At 45.7% G+C, this 20,244-nt stretch overlaps 1 protein-coding gene across 1 annotated transcript; it reads right to left on the bottom strand.

Moving 5' to 3' along the window:
- Positions 1–228: 228 nt before the first annotated feature.
- Zfp92 (ZFP92 zinc finger protein) lies at positions 229–15,901 on the bottom strand. Its single transcript, XM_028888581.2, is given in 7 exon segments — positions 229–2,267; positions 2,269–3,076; positions 3,519–3,620; positions 5,213–5,339; positions 5,657–5,722; positions 15,333–15,382; positions 15,794–15,901. Coding segments are annotated over 5 exon segments (1,446 nt in total). The 5' UTR covers positions 5,690–5,722; positions 15,333–15,382; positions 15,794–15,901; the 3' UTR covers positions 229–1,891.
- Between the last annotated feature and the right edge of the window lie 4,343 nt (positions 15,902–20,244).

Genomic DNA, 20,244 nt, shown 5'->3' with positions numbered 1-20,244 from the left:
GCTGAGCATGACACACATCTGCAGGCTTGCAGACAAGAAAGCAATCACGACAAAAAGATGGGGATCTACTGGAGGACACAGAGATAAGAGCAAGTTACAAACTGGAACTTTACACAAAACATTTTATACACATAAAGTCTCTGTCTCTGTCTCTCTGTCTCTCTGTCTCCCTGCCTCTCTGTCTCTGTCTCTGTCTCTGTCTGTCTGTCTCTCTCTCTCTCTCTCTCTCTCTCTTCTCTCTCTCTCTCTCTCTCTGTGTGTGTGTGTGTGTGTGTGTGTGTGTGTGTGTACATGTGAATATTCTTGTGACCAGGACTCCAACCAGCATCCTGGGTTTCCAGGTCTTCCCATATTCTCTTGGCATGATACAGCTGTCTTTGAACCTCACTCTACTGGCAGGGAAGGTGCCACCACTCTTCCTTGGAGTGCCCAAGAGCTGTCTCCACTTCACCTGTACCACCAACCTACCTACCCTCAGGCAGCCTTTGTGACAAAATCTTTCTCTCCCCTGGGATAGGAGAGAGCTGGAGAGTAGCTTGCTACCAAGGATGCTGAGCTGAGTATACCAAGGGACAGCTATCCTGGGGACAGCACAGGTGGAAGGTGGAATAGGTCTGCCACTGGCTTCCTTTTCAGTAAAGTGCCACTTAAAGAGCCAGCTGGGCTTAAGGGAAGGGAGGTGGGGGTTGTCACATCATCACTCAGAGGGCCATGTTTGCCACTACTGGCATCAATCATGGGTTGGGAAGGCCTCTTCCCCCTGTCTGAGCTTTTCTTGGGGCAGGGGCAGGGGCAGGAATGGCTCACAGGACCTGTGGTCTGCTAGGCATACACTCCACCTCTGAGCTACACCCTCTGTCTGAGGAATTTTTATAAAAGATAAATCCCCCAACACTCTCCTATAACAAAAAAATCTCCATTTTCAACTAATGTTACCCCCAAATGAAAGCACATTAAAGTAATGGCAACTTTAATATTCTAAGAAATATCATCTGAAAGATAATTGTCTGACCAGACTCATTTCAGGGGCCACCTAAGTGCAAATTCCTAACCTGTCATCACTACACAGTGGATTGCCTGAAAGGGATTAGCAGACAAATTTGAAGCATTAGGCACTGGGGCAGGCAGTAGGAATGGCCAGTATGGCCTTCACTGAGTGGGAGAGGAGGAAACTGAAGTCAGCAGGGCAGTGGGGGTTCAAATGCTGCCATGTCTTACCTAGACCAGAGGGGTGGGGGGCTCCTTTCCCAAAAAGGACGCCCTCAGAGTTTCTGGGCCTTAACCTCTGCAAGATTTGGTATAGACCTCCAAGCAGCCCATACACAGGGTCCAAGTTTGCCCAGACAGTCTAGCTTATGCTCCAGGACAACAAGTGCCTCTGCTTCCCTGCAAAGCATCAGGCTAACTTTAGAGTCCCTTCAATTTATAAACTTTTCATAGAATAAAGTGCTTTTAGTATATTCTATCTAGAAACACAAACAGCTCTTAAGGAGAGGCAATCACCCCACTAATGTGTTAACAAAAGAAAGGTCATGGGTCATCCCTCTGTAAACTTCAATGTAACTGTGCTTAGAGTTGGCTGGACACTGTTGCTTTCCTCCCAACCACATCAGGCAATTCTCACGTGGATAGGAGAGACCAACTCTGTATTATGCAAATCTGCTCACCTGGAGACCCCACTCACATAGGCACTTATACACCCAAGCGCACACAGGAGTGCCCTGCCTAGGCTCCTTGACGAGCCTTCCTGTGCAATCTCTAGGCATCAACTGCATCATCAAGGACTAGGGAGGAGCCTTCCTTTTCTACCCATCAGGGAAGGAGTAGGGAAGACTACACTAGGTGGGTGGGGGCACCCTGTCATTCTGAGTTGCTGCCCTGTATTCCTGCCTCAAGGTGAGGATGGGCCCTGAGCCTTCTCAGCATACAGGAAATTTTCACTGCTTTCAATGTTGCTTCCCTCTGCGAGCTGGGATTCCAGATCCTGGCTGAGCAGCAACTTCTCCTCTGAACCTGAGGTGCTCCCAGTAACTGGCTTCTGTTTCTTGTCATCTTCATTGTCGTGGATGCGCAAATGGTGACACAGCAGCAATTTGTTTCTGAAGACATGGCTGCAGCGCTCACACACTTGAGGCTTCTCATTGGTGTCAATGGGCTGGGGCTCGGTGGACCTGCCTTCCCAGGCTTCCTGGGGCCGAAGTCCGAGGGGCCCGTGCCAATGCTCCAGGACCATGCAGGCCCGGCAGAGGCCCTTTCCACGGCCTCCTGCCATGTACTACCTGGTGCTTAAAGAGGTTGGCCCGGCGACCAAAGGCCCGGCCACATTCGCTGCACTCGTAGGGCTTCTTGCCACTGTGCACTCGCTGGTGTTGGCTAAGCCCCGAGTGGCCGCAGAAGGCCTTGCCGCACTCGCAGCACAAGAAAGGCCTGTCACCACGGTGGCTGTGCTGGTGGTGGATGAGCTGCGAGATGCCCTTGAAGGCCTTGCCACACTCCTGACAGACATAGGGCTTCCGGCCACTGTGGGTGCGCCGGTGCTCGATAAGGTTGGAGCTGCGGCTAAACGTCTTGCCGCACTCATAAGGCCGCTCACTGCTGTGGATGCGAGCATGCTCAAGCAGCGCGAAGCTCCGCCGGAACACCTTCCCGCACACTTGGCACATGAAAGGCATCTCGCTGCTGTGGATGATCTGGTGCTTGACAAGGTTGGAGCTGCGTGTGAAGGTCTTGCCACACTCCCCACACTCATAGGGCTTGTCACCGCTGTGGATGCCCTGATGCTCCAGCAGTGCCAAGCTGCGCCTGAATAACTTCCCGCACTCGCTGCATTCGTATGGTTTCTCGCCGCTGTGGAAGATCCGGTGCTTGATGAGATTGGAGCTGCGGCTGAAAGATTTTCCGCATTGCTGACACAGATACCGCTTATCCGTGATTCTGGGGTGCTGGTACCTTACAATGGGATTTGGCCTGAAGTCGTGAGTATGTCTTTGCACCAAGGATCCTGAGGTGTCTCTGAGGAGACCTCTTACAAAAAGTTTTGGCTTTGAAGTCAGTGTCTTGCTCTTTATCCCATTCCCTGTAATGACAGAGCCACAAAGAGGATCACTTCCTGCTCTTTATCCCATTCCCTGTAATGACAGAGCCACAAAGAGGATCACTTCCTTGGGTTTTTGTGGAGCATTTCCCCTCTTTTGATCTTCCCACCAAGGAACTGGGGAATAAAAATACAAAAATAAAAATACAAAAAAATACACCAAGAAATAATAATTAAAAAAAAAAACCTCACCAAAAAAGAGCTTCTGCTCTTTCTAGAGGGTGTGACTAGAAAGTGGGGTGGAGCTGGTGAGAGACACCAGGGCAGACAAAGTCTCTTTTCAACCATCTCCAGCAAGGGAGGAGAGCATTGGGGAGACTGACACCCCTCACTAAAGAGTTTCAGTATCCACACCACCTTCCTTAGGCTAATCCTTGATTTTTACCCTTGACACTAGCAAGCTGGCTGAGGGCACCTTGCTCACCAGCACAGGATCCTGCTGCAGTCTCCTTTCCACCATCTGTAATCCAGGGCTTCTCCCCTCTCTCCAGCTGGGACACAAGGTTAGGCTTAGAGAAAGCAAATCCTGTTCATAGAAATGAAGAAAATCAGCACATTTCTAGCTAAGGACAGAATAATTTTTAAACAGAGTTCAGCCTGTGTCTTCAGAGAGCAAAGAACTCCCCAGAAAGTATAGCCAAGGAAGATCCCCCCTAGACATGTGCTTTGGGGCAGCATGTTTCCCCACTAAACTCAAATGAGAATTCCAGAAGTCTTATGGGAAGATGTGTCCCCAACTTTCTCTTGATAGTCAGAGAGAATCCAGTAAAGGAACCAGTCTCCCTCCAAGGAGTCAGATGACAGAGGTGGTCTGTAGAGTCAGAAAGAAAATGGAAGCTGGCTCATTCTGACAAACCCCTACCCACCTCAAAGGTAGTCTGGGGCCATCTCAGCTAGGAAGATGCAGGCAGAGGAAGGCCCCGGCTTAGACATTGTTCATTAGAGGAAGAAGTTGGGACACATTTGTGGTGGTATTGTGTTCCCCAAAATATTGTGCACCCTAATAAACTTATCTGGGGTCAGAGAACAGGACAGCCACAATATTAAACATGAGGATAGGCAGTGGTAGCACACGCCTTTAACCCTAGCATTCCAGAGGCAGAAATCCCTCTGGATCTCTGTGAGTTCAAGGCCACATTGGAAACAGCCAGGCATGGTGACACACACCTTTAATCCCAGAAAGCAAGCCTTTAATCCCAGGGAGTGATGACAGAAAGCAGAAAGGTATATAAGGCGTGAGGACCAGAAACTAAAAGCATTTGGCTGGTTAAGCATTTGGCCTGGTTAAGCATTTGGCTTTCAAGCAACACAGTTCAGCTGAGATTCATTCAGGATGAGGACTGAGAGGCTTCCAGTCTGAGGAAACAGGATCAGCTGAGGAATTGGCAAAATGAGGTAGCTGTGGCCTGTTCTGTCTCTCTGACCTTCCAGCATTCACCCCAGTACCTGGCTCAGGTTTGATTTTATTAATAAGACCTTCTAAGATTCATGCTACACACATTACTCTTGTTGTTCACTTCTTGGTGCTTTTGAGTTGATTCGCACAACCTGTGAATCTTGGTTTTGCCTGGAACTGGCAAGATGAACATCCTCTTGCAGATGCACAAACAAGGAGGATGGACCATGTTGAAGTAAGAAGAGAGCAGCAGGAAGTTGCCCCAGCTCCTGCCTAGATTTCTCCAGGCTTGGAAACCAAGTGCACTGCCTATCCCTAGCATAGGGACTTATGGCCAGTGTAAGTGGAAGATGTTGTTAACGTCTATAAGTTAAGTTGAATGTCAAATACAGCTACTGTAAAAATGAAATGAGTCTAAAATGCTGCAAGTAAATGTTCCAGTGTAATAAGCATCTGTTTCTCAATAGAAAGATGTTTTGGCAATCTATGATTTTTTTGTGCAAAATGAGTCTGACAGGTCATCACTGAATTTATCCTGAGCATTTACAAGTCCAATTTATTTAGAAGAACTTCTTTTTGATACCACAGCTGATCTACAAGGTATGGGTCAAATAAAAAAAATGTAACTATTCTTGGATTCATAGCAATTAACAAGAAAATTCAGAACTGAGTCCAGAGACAGTAGGTGGGACTGGGTGTGTGAACATGGTAGGGTCACTTACCCACTGACACCAAGTGGCTGTAGTTCTCCAGCATCACCTGCTTATAGAGATTCCTCTGTTTGAGATTCAGAAGCTTCCATTCTGTATTTTTAAAGTATACAGACACATCCTCAAAAGATATTGGTACCTAAAACAAGCAATTTTTGTGGTAGAAAAATTAAATTCCAGGTTAAGCCTACATGCAAACAATGAAACATGGGATAACCCTGCCTCAGGAGAGTTCAGCAGTCAGGAGAGACTCAGCAGCAAGTTGTACTGTCACAGGAAAGAGGATCAGACAGATATGGAAAACCTAGCAAAGGGAACTCGGGAAAGTAGCATGCCGCAGGGGTTGGGGGGTGGCAAAGTTCTCTCCTCACCTGCCAGGATCCATGCAGAGCAGCAAAGGGAGACTGACTGCTCAGGGAAAATTCTGGGACAGTGAGGGAAAGGTTGATTACTTACCTTGGGCTTTGCTCTCAGAAGAATGGCTGCCATAGTCAGGGCTCCAACCACAGCACAGCTAAAAGGCTGAGAGAAGTGCAAAGATAGTTAGTGACATCAGGCTAGCCTGGTGCAGCCAACCTCAGCTTGCTTCAAAACCTGGTTTATTTTTCTTGCCAATAGTAGCATGGCAAGGCAAGGCTGTGGTGTGTGTGAGTGAGATATGTCCCAAAGAAAGGGCGGATTTCTTCTTCAGAGGTAAGTTCCCGCACCCTCCTTGTAGGAAGAGACAATAGGCTTTCTCACTCTGGAAGCTTCACCTAGGTCACTGATCACCACACTTTCCTTACAGCTTGATGGGGCCACTGCAACAAAGTACCACTGGCTGGAGAGGGGCTTAAAACCACACATGCATATTTTCTCCCAGTCCTGGAGACTGGAAACCTGAGATCTGGGTGCTGGTTGGTCCTCCCTTCATCCTGAAGGCTGCTCTTCTTGACACTATCAGCCATTGAGTGGTATCCAGTGATATTTGACTTGTAGCTGCATCCTTACAATCATTTCCTGAACCTTCACATGTCTGTCTTCTCTATGTGCACTTGGATCCAAATTTCCCTAGTCTTACATGACACTATTCATTGGATTAGGGCCCGCCCACCTTACTCACATTTGCCGAGCCCTACTAAATAAAGGTATTTTCCCAGGAAGTTGGGAATGAGACATCAAACTATCATTTTTTAGAGACACAATGCAATTCAGCTCTCAACACATTCCCAAACTTAGTTTTCAGGCTTTTCATTTCTTATCGAGCAGGTCAAAATCCAGGGATCACATACCAACCTTGCACACATGTCAGGGACCCCTGACTAGCATTCCAAAAGAGCTTGTTCTTTCTCTTTATCATTTCCTTCTTTTTAAAAATTATTTTACTTATTTTATTTTGACTGCATGTATGTTTAAGTACCATGTGTGTGCAAGGTACCTGAGGAAGACAGAAAAGGGTGTCAGATCATTTGGGACTGGAATTACAGATAGTTGTGAGCCACCATGTGGGTTCTGGGAATCAAACCCTTATCCTCTGGAAGAGCAGCTAGTGTTCTAAACCTCTGAGCTGTCTTCCCAATCCCCTTCACTTCCTTCTTTTCTTAAATCTCTTTCTTTTGCCCATCATTCCATCCCTCCAACTTTCCAGACATTCCTGGAAGCTCCATTTATGGGTTCATCTTCCTTTAATGTCTGGATCCATGTTAAGAAAAAAAATGCACATACAACCTCCAGGTGTAGAGTAAGAGCTGCTAGTGAACAGAAAGAGAAGAGTGGGCCATTGTGAGGCACAGTGGAATGGGATCTATAGGAGATGGGTAGGGGCACCCTGACCAGAGGTGATGTTAGGCTGAGAGTGGAGATGTGGTTGCAAGGGAACACAGGCAATAAAAGGCCCAGAAACATGCCTCTCCATCAGTGATGTTTGTGTTGCTAAGAACTGGGGTGATTGTGGTGATATATTGTGTATCAAATAAAGCTTGCTTGAGGATCAGAGGACAGAGCCAGCCACTAGATTAAACATAGAAGCCAGGCAGTGGTGTCAAATAGATCCATATCTGTCACCATGCACAAAGTTTAAGTCCAAGTGGATCAAAGACCTCAACATAAATCCAGTTACCCTGAACCTGATAGAAGAGAAAGTAGGGAATAGTCTTGAACGCATTGGCACAGGAAACAATTTCCTAAGTGTAACACCAGTAGCACAGACACTGAGAACAACAATTAATAAATGGGACCTCCTGAAACTGAGAAGCTTTTGTAGAGTAAAGGACACAGTCAGTAAGTCAAAATGACAGCCTACAGAATGGAAAAAGATCTTCACCAACCCCACATCTGACAGAGGGCTGATCTCCAGAATATATAAAGAACTCAAGAAATTAGACATCAAAATACCTAACAGTCCAATTAAAAAATGGGCTATAGAGCTAAACAGAGAATTCTCACAGAAGCAGCTCAAATGGCTGAAAAACATTTAAGGAATTGCTCAACATCCCTAATCATCAGGGAAATGCAAATCAAAATGACTCTGAGATACCATCTTACACCCGTCAGAATGGCTAAGATAAAAAACACTGAAGACAGCTTATGTTGGAGAGGATGCGGAGCAAGGGGAACACTCCTCCACTGTTGGTGGTAATGCAAGCTTGTACAGCCACTTTGGAAATCAATATGGCACTTTCTTAGAAAATTGGGAATCAACCTCATTCAAGACTCAGCTATACCACTCTTGAGATATACCCAAGGAATGCTCAATCATACCACAAGGACACAGGCTCAACTATGTTCACAGCATCATTATTTGTAATAGCCAGAACCTGGAAACAACCTAGATGCCACTCAACTGAAGAATGGATAAAGAAAATGTGGTACATATACACAATGGAGTACTACTCAGCAGTGAAAAACAATGACATCATGAGGTCTGCAGGCAAATGGATAGAACTAGAAAATATCATCCTGAGTGAGGTAACCCAGACTCAGAAAGATAAACATGGTATGTACTCACTCATAAGTGGATACTAGATGTAAAGCAAAGGATAACCAGACTGCAACCCACAGTTCCAGGGAGGCTAACTAGTAAGGAGGACCCTAGGAAGGGCACATGGATCACCCAATGAAGGAGAATGGATGAGATCTACATGAGCAAACTGGGGGTGGAGGGGTAATGGAGGGCAAGGGATGGGGGATGAGAGCTTAGAGAAGTGGGAGGTTCGAGTTGGAATGGAAACAGAGTGGGAGAGCAAGGAAAGAGATACCATGATAAATGAAGACACCATGAGAATAGGGAGAAGCGGAGTGCTAGGGAGGTCCCCAGGAATCCACAAGGATGACTCCACCATAGACTACCGGCAATGGTCAAGAGGGTGCCTGAATTGACCTACTCTGGTGATAAGATGGCTGAATACCCTAACTGTCATCATAGAACCCTCATCCAGTGACTGAAGGAAGCAGATGCAGAAATCCATGGCCAGGTCCCAGGCAGAGCTCCAGGAGTCCAATCGATGAGAGAGAGAAGGGATTCTATAAGCAAGAGATATCGAGACCATGATTGGAAAAAGTACAGAGACGACTAGTCAAACTAGTGGAAACACATGAACTGTGGACCAATAGCTGAGGAGCCCCCATGGTACTGGACTAGACCCTCTGGATAAGTGAGACAGTTGTTTAGCTTGAACTGTTTAGGGGGCCCCCAGGCAGTGGGATGGAGACCTGTTCCTAGTGTATGAGCTGGCTTTTTGGAACCTAGTGCCTATGGTGAGACACTTTGTGCAGCCTTGGTGCAGGGAGGAGGGGCTTAGACCTGCCTCAACTGAATCTACCAGGCTGGGCTGAATCCCCAGGGGAGACCTTGCCTTGGAGGAGGCAGGAAAAGGGGGTGAGTTGGAAAAAATGCTGGGGGGCAGGAGGAGGGAGGACAGGGGAATCTGTGGTTGGTATGTAAAATGAATAGAAAAATATCTTAATAAAAAATGGAAAACATTTTTACAATGGAGAGTGTTTGGTCTCTGATAATATGATTGATGTTCTAAAAATGGAATAATTAAAGGAGAAGATAATTAATGTTGATGAGATTTATTAATGTCAATTATAAATATTATTTGTTTGATCACTTTTGTTTTATCATTAAAAAAGTTGGTTAATATCAGTGCCAAAATAAAAGTTTTAGAAAAACTTGTTAAAATAGATCATAGAGATATTCAGACTCAGAAAGAAGAATTTAAAGGTGAACCAATCTCAGCATTGCATTATATGGTTACAGAGAATCAGCCTAAGGCTTTCAAACAGCCAACTTTAATCTATCTAGTAACTTTACAGGAACTATCCAGTGATATTATCCTCAAAGCTGTGTAAGAGATGACTGGACTCCTGTGCAAATGTTAGATTTAAGGAGATTCAAAGAAGCAATAGTCTCATATGGCATCCACTCATCTTTTGTAAAGCAGATGTTAAACTCGTGGTCAACTTTAATAGAATTATCCCTCAAGACTGGAGAGATTTGGTGACAGCTGTCTTAGAGGCTGGTCCCCAATTACAGTGGAGGATCTGGTAGAAAGATGAGGCTAAGACCATTGAACAACGAAGTAGGGCTAGAGGTATGGAAATCTCCCAAGATCAACTTCTTGGAGAGGGAGATTATGCTAATGTAGAAAGGCAATGTCTATATGATGACCACACCTTAGCTTTATGGTGCATGGCAGCTTTGAATGCTTAGAACAGAACTGAAGAAGTAGGCAAGAAAATTGAGTCATGTACAAAAGTTATACAGGGCCTAAAAGAAACCTTTACTGAGGATGTCTTCAGCAGTAAATAGAATGATATCAAATTCAGAAGCTAGACAGATAATAAATGAATCTCTGGCTTTTGAGAACATGAATGCAGCCTGTAAAAGAATAATCAGGCTGTTAAAGGCAAGATCTGTACCCTTGGAGGAATGGATCCTAGATACAATCAATATTGAATTGCATGATCATGATGATAGGAGAGGTGATTTCCAGAGGTCTGAATAAAAACAGTAATGTCAGATGTTTCAATTGTAGTAAACAAGTTCATCTAAAAAGGGAGTGTAAACAGGTCGATCCTAGAAACAAAGTTTTTTTCAAGGAACAATGGCAACAGAACATCCCTCCTTTCTGGATTATGCAGAAGGTGTGGTAAAGGCAAACATTGGACTAATGAATATAGATCAACAAGGGACAGACATCACAAAAAACCAAAGTGAATAGCTCCTGAGAAATGACATCTAATGTGGTCCTTTGGCTTTCACATGCACATGCACACATGTGCCTTCACACACAAGAACACACACACAAGAACAACACACACACACACACAACCTCATTTGTGGCTGGGGAGGGAGATTGCTCAGTGCAGAGATAGTTCAAGTATCAAGAATGGAGATTGGATATCCACTACCTATATAAATGCTAGGTGGGTGTGGTGGCCAATCTATAGTCCCAGTACACAGGAAACAGAGACAGGAATCCTTGGAGCAAGCTAAGTAGCTACACTAACTAGCTCAGTTGGCCAGCTCTTGGTTCAAGTGAGACTGTCTCTCCATATGTAAGGTGGACAGTTGTTGAGGAGGACACTTAATGTCTACCTCCGGCCTTCATGTATACATATATGTATGTACATGTGCACTGCCATGCATGTATATCCTCACATGTGGAAACATACATACACTCAATGCTTATTCTCCCCCAACACAAGGAAAACAAATCCATTTGGATGGTTACTCAATGAGTTAAATATAGTTACCACACAACCAGGCAATTTCACTCTTGAGTACATACTCAAAATAATTAAAAACAGGTGTCTACACTAAAAACCTATACACCCACATTCATAGCAGTCACACTAGCCAAAAGGCAGAAACAGTCAATTCAACAGACAAATGGATAAACAAAATGGGGTATATATAAACAATGGAGTGTTATTTATGCATAAAAGGAAGGAAATTATGATGTATGCTACAATATGGATGAACCCTGGGGATTTTTTGAGAAGTTAAAAATGTCAGATCCAGATACAAATGGCCACATATTTTATGATTCCATTTATATGATGTAATGACATTTCACAAGAGCTGTCTTGACCTAGTTTTTAGTTGTGGCTAAAATCTTTGTCTTTTATAGGCAGTGCTAAGCCCCCATTCCTACCACATCCTACCTTAAGGTCCCAGTCTGCTTTCTTATCAGGTTCTTAATCAGGGACTAGATCCCAGAAAACTAGGGGGCTCTTACAGTTCCACAGGGAACTGGCCCAATTCCTGTTATGCACAAGATATCCTAACCATTTCCCTGTCCCTAAATGCACCTCCATGTGGCCCCCAAGTGGCTGTTTTCTCTCATTCATGGGTGTAAATAAGAGAATTCTTGCTGCCTTTATTTTGCTACAATGTCACTGTGTAGTGAATCATCCCCCCAAATCTTTATAAAACATAATGAGTCTGAAAGAGGCAAATTCATAGCCAGAAAACTGGGCTTGGAGTCCAGATATGAAGAATGACTTAGTAGATTCAGGGGTTTCTTTATGGAGCAATGAAAATACTCTAGAACTAAATATGGGCAGGGCTGAATAGCACAGTGAAAGCACTGAATGTCACTGAATAATTTTCTTTAAAATAGTGCCTTTAATTTTTAAAATGTTATTATTTTATGTGTATGGGTGTTTTTCTTGCATGCATGCCTGTGTATCAGTGCATACCAGAAGTGGGCATTGGATCCCCTGAAATTGCAGATCCCACACAAAAATATACATACATGCAAATAAAGAGGGAAAGGGGTTCTTTCAATCATTTGGATGCCCACAAGCTACATGTGCATTTCATTATTGACACTCTGCAACACTAAATGAGTGTAAAGAAGATGACCCAAGTGTTTCAGGTTAAAATTATTGTTTTAAAAAACAACATGATCATGAGATAGTGGTGGCGCACACCTTTAATCCCAGCACTCAGGAGGCAGAAGCAGGCAGATCTGTGAGTTCAAGGTCAGCCTGGTCCAGAGGGAGAGTTCTAGGACAGCCAGAGTTGTTACACAGACAAAACCCTGTATCGAAAAACTAAACAAAACAAACAAACAAACAAAACCAAACATGATCCAGGGAGATGGCTCAGCAGGTATAATCATTAGCCATATAAGCCTGACAATCTGGATTTGATTCCTAGAACCCACGTTTTAATCAAACAAAACACATGATGGTGCAAATCTGTAATTTCAGCACTCCTAAGGTAAGATGGGAGGTAGGGACAGGAGAACTGTCTGATAGCGTGTGGGCCAGTCTATCCTGGAGTATGCAACTTGGCAGAAACAATAGAGACCCCACCTTCAACAAGATGGTAGGTGAAACTGACTTCCCAAAATTGTACTCTGATCTTGTGTGTGCCATGGTCCATTCTCTCTCTCCCTCTCTCTCTCCCTTCTCCCTTTCCCTGTCCCCTCCCTCCCTCCCTCTCTCTCTCTCTCTCTCTCTCTCTCTCTCTCTCTCTCTCTCTCTCTCTCTCTCTCACACACACACACACACACACACACCCCAAACAAAAACAATGTAAGTTTGTTTGTTCACTAGCATAATGTTACCCCAATGACACTATCCATTTCAGAAAAGTGAGAAGCACACTTGCTTCAGCTCATGCCTTCCCAGATTTGAGGTGGTACACTGCTGTCATGTTGTCCTAGAGCCAGGCCCATGGACATGATTTTACCTGTAGAAGGATAGACCTTGGAAGTGATAGTCACATAAGGGGGCTCCACAGTAGTGTTGTTCTTGAGACCTACTCCCTGAAAGCTAGGCATGATTTCAGTTCTTGCAAAGACACAGCAAACCTCATGGGGATCCCAGGTAACTACTAGGTAACTCCGGTCTGCTGGGTGGTATTCTCGTGTGTGTGTGTGTGTGTGTGTGTGTGTGTGTGTGTGTGTGTGTGTGTAAAAGCATCTAGAAGAAGCTTGGTGGAACTGGAGAACATCTTCCTCCTATTGGCTACCCTTGTGGGCCTCCAGAACACAGGACAAGCTAAAGGGTGATTCTAAGTCTGGAAGCTCAGGTTTGTCCCCATATAAGGTTGGGCCTGCTGGAGGCATGGCCAGTAGGCTTGGATCTCAGGGCAAGCATCTGGGAATCAAATCAGCCTGTGAATCGAAGAGCCCCTTCCCCTAGGCTTTGGTCCTGCCAGGGGTCTTGCTCACAGACCAGCAGCGGCTTCCCCAACTCCTGCTATGCATGGAGCAGGATGGTAGGAGGGTGAGAAGGGAAGGGCTATCTACTGCAGGGAAACTGGGCAGAGAAAGGGACCTGTGGCACTCAGAGCGCCATCCTTCAGGCTACCACGAGGTGGGGCGCTTTCCCCAGACAAAGAAACCAGAACCCTACCAAGTAAACAGCAAGAAAAGCATTCAGAATCCTCTTTAGTCACATCACAAGGGGGAATTTGGACCTTTTCATCCTTAAGAAGGGATATATAGGTTACTTAGGGTGAAACTTTCCTTGGGGTCTAGCAGTTCAAGACCTCCAACTACCTTTTCTCAGCCTCACCTGCTGCTCCTGATGTTGAGGTTCTAGTTATCTGCCCTCACTCCCCACCTGGTAGAAGGGCCAGAGAGGGACAACTGAGGAGCCTGCTCGTCAAAGCATTCAGGGATCTCTCCTGTGACTAATGACCCCAGGCTTAGTTCCAGGAGGAGGGGGCCAAGGCTGACCTAGACAGAGGGTCACCAACCATGGATGAGGGATTCTCTGGACAGGTGGGTCAGATCCTGACCTTTTCTGTCCACAGCCTTGACAAAACTGTCACTCAGAGTAAACTCACAGAGCCCCTTTTGACCTCTCCTTTCCAAATTCCTCCCTCAGCTGCAGTCAAACTGGCCTCAAAGCTCTATGCTTCATGAGTCAGAGCACTCTGGCCTCAGGGCCTTTGTACCAGCTATTCCTTCTGCCTAGAATGTTCTTCCAAAACAGAAGCACGTGGTTTATTATTTCATCACCTTCAAGTTTGGGCAAAAATCTTGCCTTTGAAAACAGACCTTTTCTAGTCAATGCACCTAAACTTGCAACTGGGTCTCCTTTTTCAGCTCCTACTATCTTTCATTCAAGCTACATAGTTACTATTTTAAAATGTTTATGATTTATGATCTGTGATCTATCACTAGAACTCCAACCATAGAGCAGAGATATTTGTCATCTCCTCTGATAGATCTTAGAGAAGTCTATTAGAACCTGGCTCATAATGGGTTTTGGTAGATCCTTGATAGATGGAAGTAGTTGTGGTGGTATTGTGTTCCCCAAAATATTGTGCACCCTAATAAACTTATCTGGGGTCAGATACAGAACATCCACAATATTAAACACAGAGGATAGGCAATGGTAGCACACGCCTTTAATCCTAGCATTCCAGAGGCAGAAATCCATCTGTTCAAGGATACAGCCAAGCATGGTGACTCACGCCTTTAATCCCAGAAAGCGAGCCTTTAATCCTAGGGAGTGGTGGTAGAAAGCAGAAAGGTATATAAGGCGTGAGGACCAGGAACTAGAAGCATTTGGCTGGTTAAGCTTTTGGCTGGTTAAACTTTTAGGTTTTGAGTAGCAGTTCAGCTGAGATCCATTCCGGATGAGGACACAGAGGCTTCCAGTCTGAGGAAACAGAATCAGCTGAGGAACTGGCAAGGTGAGGTGGCTGTGGCTTGTTCTGCTTTTCTGATCTTCCAGCATTCACCCCAATACCTGGCTCAGGATTGATTTTATTAATAAGAACTTTTAAGATTCCTGCTACAAGTAGTTATAACTAGCACTGCAGGGAAACACAGGACACAGTTCCCTGTTCAGCTCTGCTCATTCTCTCACCCCCTTTCCCACCTCTCACTCTGCTCTTACCTTCTTAGGCATTGGCTTGGATAAGCTTATTGCTCTTCCCTTGAATGAGGGAAGCATGCTGGGCACTGGTCAATACACACAACTGAAAGTCACAACTCCCTACTCCTGAGAGCCACAGATTCATGATTTTGATGTCCTGTTCCAGTCTGGGGTCCCTCAGGGCTTGTGCCTGTGGACTGTTGGCCAGGCACCGCTGGGTAACAGTGCCACCATGATCTTACAATTCGAGCTGCTCAGAGGTGCAAAACATCCACAACCAGGGGCACAAAACCCAAATTACCTGGGCAGATCAGCAGTGCAATGCTCCTGTGTCAGACCCAGTATCAGCGTCTGAAAATCAGGAGAGAAACGCGGGAAAAAAAAGGCTTTAGTTCCCCAGTGCCCAGCACAGGCCAGCTCCTCTTCCCCCAGGCGCTAGAAATGGGAATTTCAGAGCTACCCTGCTCAGCTCTTCCAGTAGTGGCCCACCGCCCAGGGCTTGCCCAAACATTGCCACCACCACTCCTCCTTCCACGTTCCAGCCACCTGTGCCCATTCTTCCGCACAGCTGCTGAGATGGGCCTGCGACCCGCAGCGCCTCCCTTCTTCTGCCTGCCTGCATACCTGCGTGTCATGTAGCTTTGGCCTCTCCTCTGCACCTCTACATTGGGTAGAACCATGGCTAAGGATGCTGCCTCTGAGAAGCTCTCCCGGTAGGCGCCCCGGAGAAGCTCAGAGCTCTCATACGGTTATCGACCTCACCTCTGTTCAGGAGGCTCCTACTGCATGGCTGTCCGTAGGGTCCGCCGCTGCAGAGGAGCTGGGTGCACAAGCAGTCAGGGTTGGGGCGAGGGTGGCGGCAGCGTGGGAACCGGGCGCAAAGGGGGAACACGGAGCATGCGCGGCGCTGCGGGAGGGCGGCTCAGCTGGCTCCCAACCCTCCCGGGTCCGGCTCCCGTCTGGCTCTCGCCCCATTCAGGCATCTGGTCTCACTCCCCAAGCACCCGGGACATTTCCATTTTCTGCCTTGGCTGCTCTGAAGCAGTGGAGTTGCAATGGTCACCATAGCATAGTCCTGAAGCAGACTAGGGAGGCCCTGCCAACCCCCACATCATTGGTGAAGCACTTCCCATGGATCAGATCATTGAGTTTTCCATCCATCCATCCATCCATCCATCCATCCATCCATCCATCCATCCATCCATCCATTCATCCATCCATCTCTCTAGTATCAAGTGGCCCGGCCATGATCTCCTAATAAAGGACCATTCCTGTGAGCAGAAGGACAAGGATCAGAAAGGGAGTATAGGGCATAAAGGGGTACTTAGTAGATGGCAAGGTAGAGATAGAGAAAAGAGAGGAAGTGCAAGAAGTGTAGGTAACCTATTGAGCACAAGGTCTTTCACTCAGGTTACCCCATGTGGTCAGCAAGCCAGATCCCAGGGTAGGCCTTTAGGGTTGCCATTTCCCCAGAGATCACCATCTACATAGTGGAACCAGTATGGAAACCCAAGGGTTGGACGTGGACACTTCTCTCTGGACAGTTTTGAGATCTTCAAGAAAAGTTAGTATGACAAAGAACAAGGAAGGATAAAGAATAGGGAAAACCAACCATATTGCTGGTTCTACTGGGGCCTCCCAACCCTGGCTGCTGGAGACTGAGCTATATCTTCCCTTATAAAGCTGACCAGGGTCTCTTGTCTTTATGTGGCCCTGGACAAGGACAAGCGCAGGGCAAGGAACCCTCTGCAAGTCTGTGATCCTACTGTCATATGTCCCAGGCTGAGGGGGAAGGCTAGGATCCCCAGCAAAGATGCTTCTGGCAGTGAAGAGTGCAGAGTATGGGGTGAGGGGCAAAAGCAAGCACAGCTTTGGAGCGCCTTTTGTGGGACAGGTTGGGAGGCCCCCAGGGACCCTCAGCTGTGGGTTTCAGTGAAGAGATGGCAGCTCACCAGGGTTGCTGGACAGGCAGACCTCCCAGAGTAATGTGTACACCTCCTGACTCCTGTGCCCATGGCTGCACACAAGAGACATCTTTGTGGATGCTGCCCCATTGAAGTTGGAGAGATGAGATCACCCTAGTCATTCAGGTGGCCCCAAGTCCAATGACAGAAGTCCTGGTAAGAGGCAGAGCAGAGACTCAGAAGGAAAATGCAAGGTGAAGGGCACAGAGGTAGGGGTGTGTGGCCACAGCTGAGGAACACCTGGAGCTGCTGGGAGATCTGGGAAGGGTCCTCCCCACTCCCTCTGAAGGGGTGCACACCGACTTCACACTCGGGTCTCTAGAGTGTGGAAGTCAGGTCTTTTCCAGGCTCTGCACATTTGCTGTGGCCACCCCAGAACACTCATCCTTGAGGCAATCAGAGGAATTTAAAGTGTTTTAGAAGCCTGGTATGGTGGCACATTCCTTTAATCTCAGCACACAGGAGACAGAGGCAGGCAGTTCTCTGTGAGTACAAGGCCAGCCTGGGCTACAGAGCAAGTTCCAGGACAGCCAAGGCTACACAGAGAAACCCTGTCTCGATACCCCTCCCCCAAAAGTGTTTTAGGGACAGTTAGAACGAGGGGGGCTCTTTGTGCCCACACTATCAGGGTCACTAAACTGGTGTGGAAACCACCTTGGCAATGCCCCTCTCTTTGGCCTTGGTCATTCCAAGGAGCCTGGGCAGCCATTCTGGTCTATTTTATTGCAAGTGAGTCATGAAGTCCAGCCCCCATTCCAGAAAGCAGAAATAAGCTACAGCTCTTGAAGCTTGTGTGAGTTGGTTCTCTTTTACCAGGTACATTCCAGGGATCAAACTCAGGTCAATGAGCTTGTCAGAAAGCACCTTAACTTGCTGAGCCATCTTGTTGGCCCCTAAAACATACTTTTAGACACATGTGAAACTTCTGTATCAGGTTCCATGAATGAGTTAGAATAAGTAATGCTTGAAATCAGTGTGTTACTTTTCTGTTGCTGTATGTGATGGTTTGAATTCAAATGGCCCCATAGGGTCATATGTTTGAATGCTTAGTTACCTGGGAAAGATTAAGTGTGGCCTTGTTGGAAGAAGTGTGTCACTGGAGGTAGACTTTGAGGTTTCAAAAGCCCAGGACAGGCTCAGTGGCTCTCTCTTCTTGCTGCCTTTGGATCTGGATGTAGTATTCTCAAAAATTATCTAGTACCATGTCTGTCTGTGTGCTGCCATGCTCTCTACATGATGATAATGGTGTAAACCTCTGAAACTGTAAGTAAGCCACAATTAAATGCTTTCTTTTATGAGTTGCCATCGTCATGGTGTCTTTTCATAGCAATAGAACACTCATTAAGACTAAAGTTGATACTAGGCATTAGGGTATTTCTGTGACAGGCCTGACCATGCTGTTTGTTGGAGGAATATGGAAGACTTTAGGACTTTGGAACAGAAAAGCAGTTGGACACTTTAAGTGTGACTTAATAGGCCATCCTAGTAGGAGTATGGAAGACAGTGCTGAGGGCAATTTCAACTACAGGGGCCCAGCTCAAGAAGTTTCAGAGGGGAAGAATTTCAGCAAGTGGCTTAGATATCTTTATTGTGATATTTTGCTGAAGAATGTGGGTGCTTTCTTCTCTCGTTCAAAAAAATCTGCCTGAGGCTAAAATGAAGATTTTTTTTGACTAATGATGTTGGCAGAAGAGATTTCAAAACATCTTAGTATTGACTCTGTCTTGTGGTTATTAGTGGTCACTCTTATGCAGATCTGTAATGAAAAATACAAAATGTAAGTTTGAGGAGAAAAGGAGCACAAGAAAGTATAAGGGAACTAAGTCCAATACACAGCTTTTGCCTTCAGCTGTGGTGGATAGCCTCTGTCAGACCAATCTTTTGTAGGCAACAATTATGACAAAATATTAGAAATAAAACTTCCTGACAGTACAAGAGACAAAACAATAGAGGCAGAAATATCAGCTCACAGGGGAATTGATATTTTTGGTGAAGGGACGAGTACTGATTGAGTCTCTTGCTTTTGTGTACCCAGAGGATACCAGGCTGCATGACTCTGGCAGTTTGAATCTAATTGCCCCCTATAATCTCATAGGAGTGGCACTATTATGAGGTGTGGCCTTGTTGGAGTGGGTATGGCCTTGTTGGAAGAAGTGTGTCACTGTGGAGGTGGGCTTTAAGGTTTCCTATGCTCAGAATACCATCCAGCATGTCAGTTGACTTCCTATTGCCTACAAGATGCAGCACTCTCAGTTTCAGCACCATGTCTGCCTGCACACTGCCATGCTCCCTGTCATAATGATAATGGACTGAACCTCTGAAACTGTAAATGAGCCACACAGTCAAGCAGTCAAGGCAAGAGCAGTTCCTTTGCCCAGTGGCTAACCTTGCCACAATGAAAGCAAACCCCTATGGAGTTTCTTGGATGCACATCATCTTTTTATGAAGTAAATTGGTGCTGTCAGGATCAAATGTATGTCATTATCATGAAAAACTTTAGGTTATTAAACATCTTAAATGCCATATTTAGGTCTTTGAAGTATTTGAAAATCATCTATCTGTCTAAAATATACTTGTTTAACCTGGAAAACATACCTAATGTGACTACAAGTTTGATTATTAACCGGGGCGGTGGTGGCGCATGCCTTTAATCCCAGCACTCGGGGAGGCAGAGGCAGGCGGATCTCTGTGAGTTCGAGGCCAGCCTGGGCCACCAAGTGAGTTCCAGGAAAGGTGCCAAAGCTACACAGAGAAACCCTGTCTCGGAAAAAAAAAACAAAACAAAACAAGTTTGATTATTATAGATTAATTACTAACCTCATTTCTTAATTATACATTGCATTTTTAAGTGCATAAGCACAATATACCAAACAAGAATAGAAACATATATACAGTATAACAGAAATAACTTTAAATTTGTATCATTATACCAAAATCCATGCCAATGCAAAATATCTGAGATGCCTTTTTATCCTATATTCCTATATTTTCCTAAATGATAACAAACATCCATCACCCACCAAATAACCAAAGACCACCTATACTATCTCTTGGGAATATGGGCATTCTGTTTTCTAGACTGCTTCCTGTTTACTGTGGGTGAAGACATCTTTAGGGATCCCTGATAGAAGTTTGGGATAATGGATAAGTCCTGGAAAGACGACCTATGACCTTTGTTGATATATAGCATCTGTCAAATTTAAAGAGGTCTCCCTTGATTAAACCTGATCAATATTAACCTGGACGGAA

The sequence above is a fragment of the Peromyscus leucopus genome, chromosome X (assembly GCF_004664715.2).
Source record: "Peromyscus leucopus breed LL Stock chromosome X, UCI_PerLeu_2.1, whole genome shotgun sequence".
NCBI lineage: Eukaryota > Metazoa > Chordata > Mammalia > Rodentia > Cricetidae > Peromyscus > Peromyscus leucopus.
Note: the sequence above shows the minus strand (reverse complement) of the source record. Positions and strands in the feature narration are given on the sequence as shown.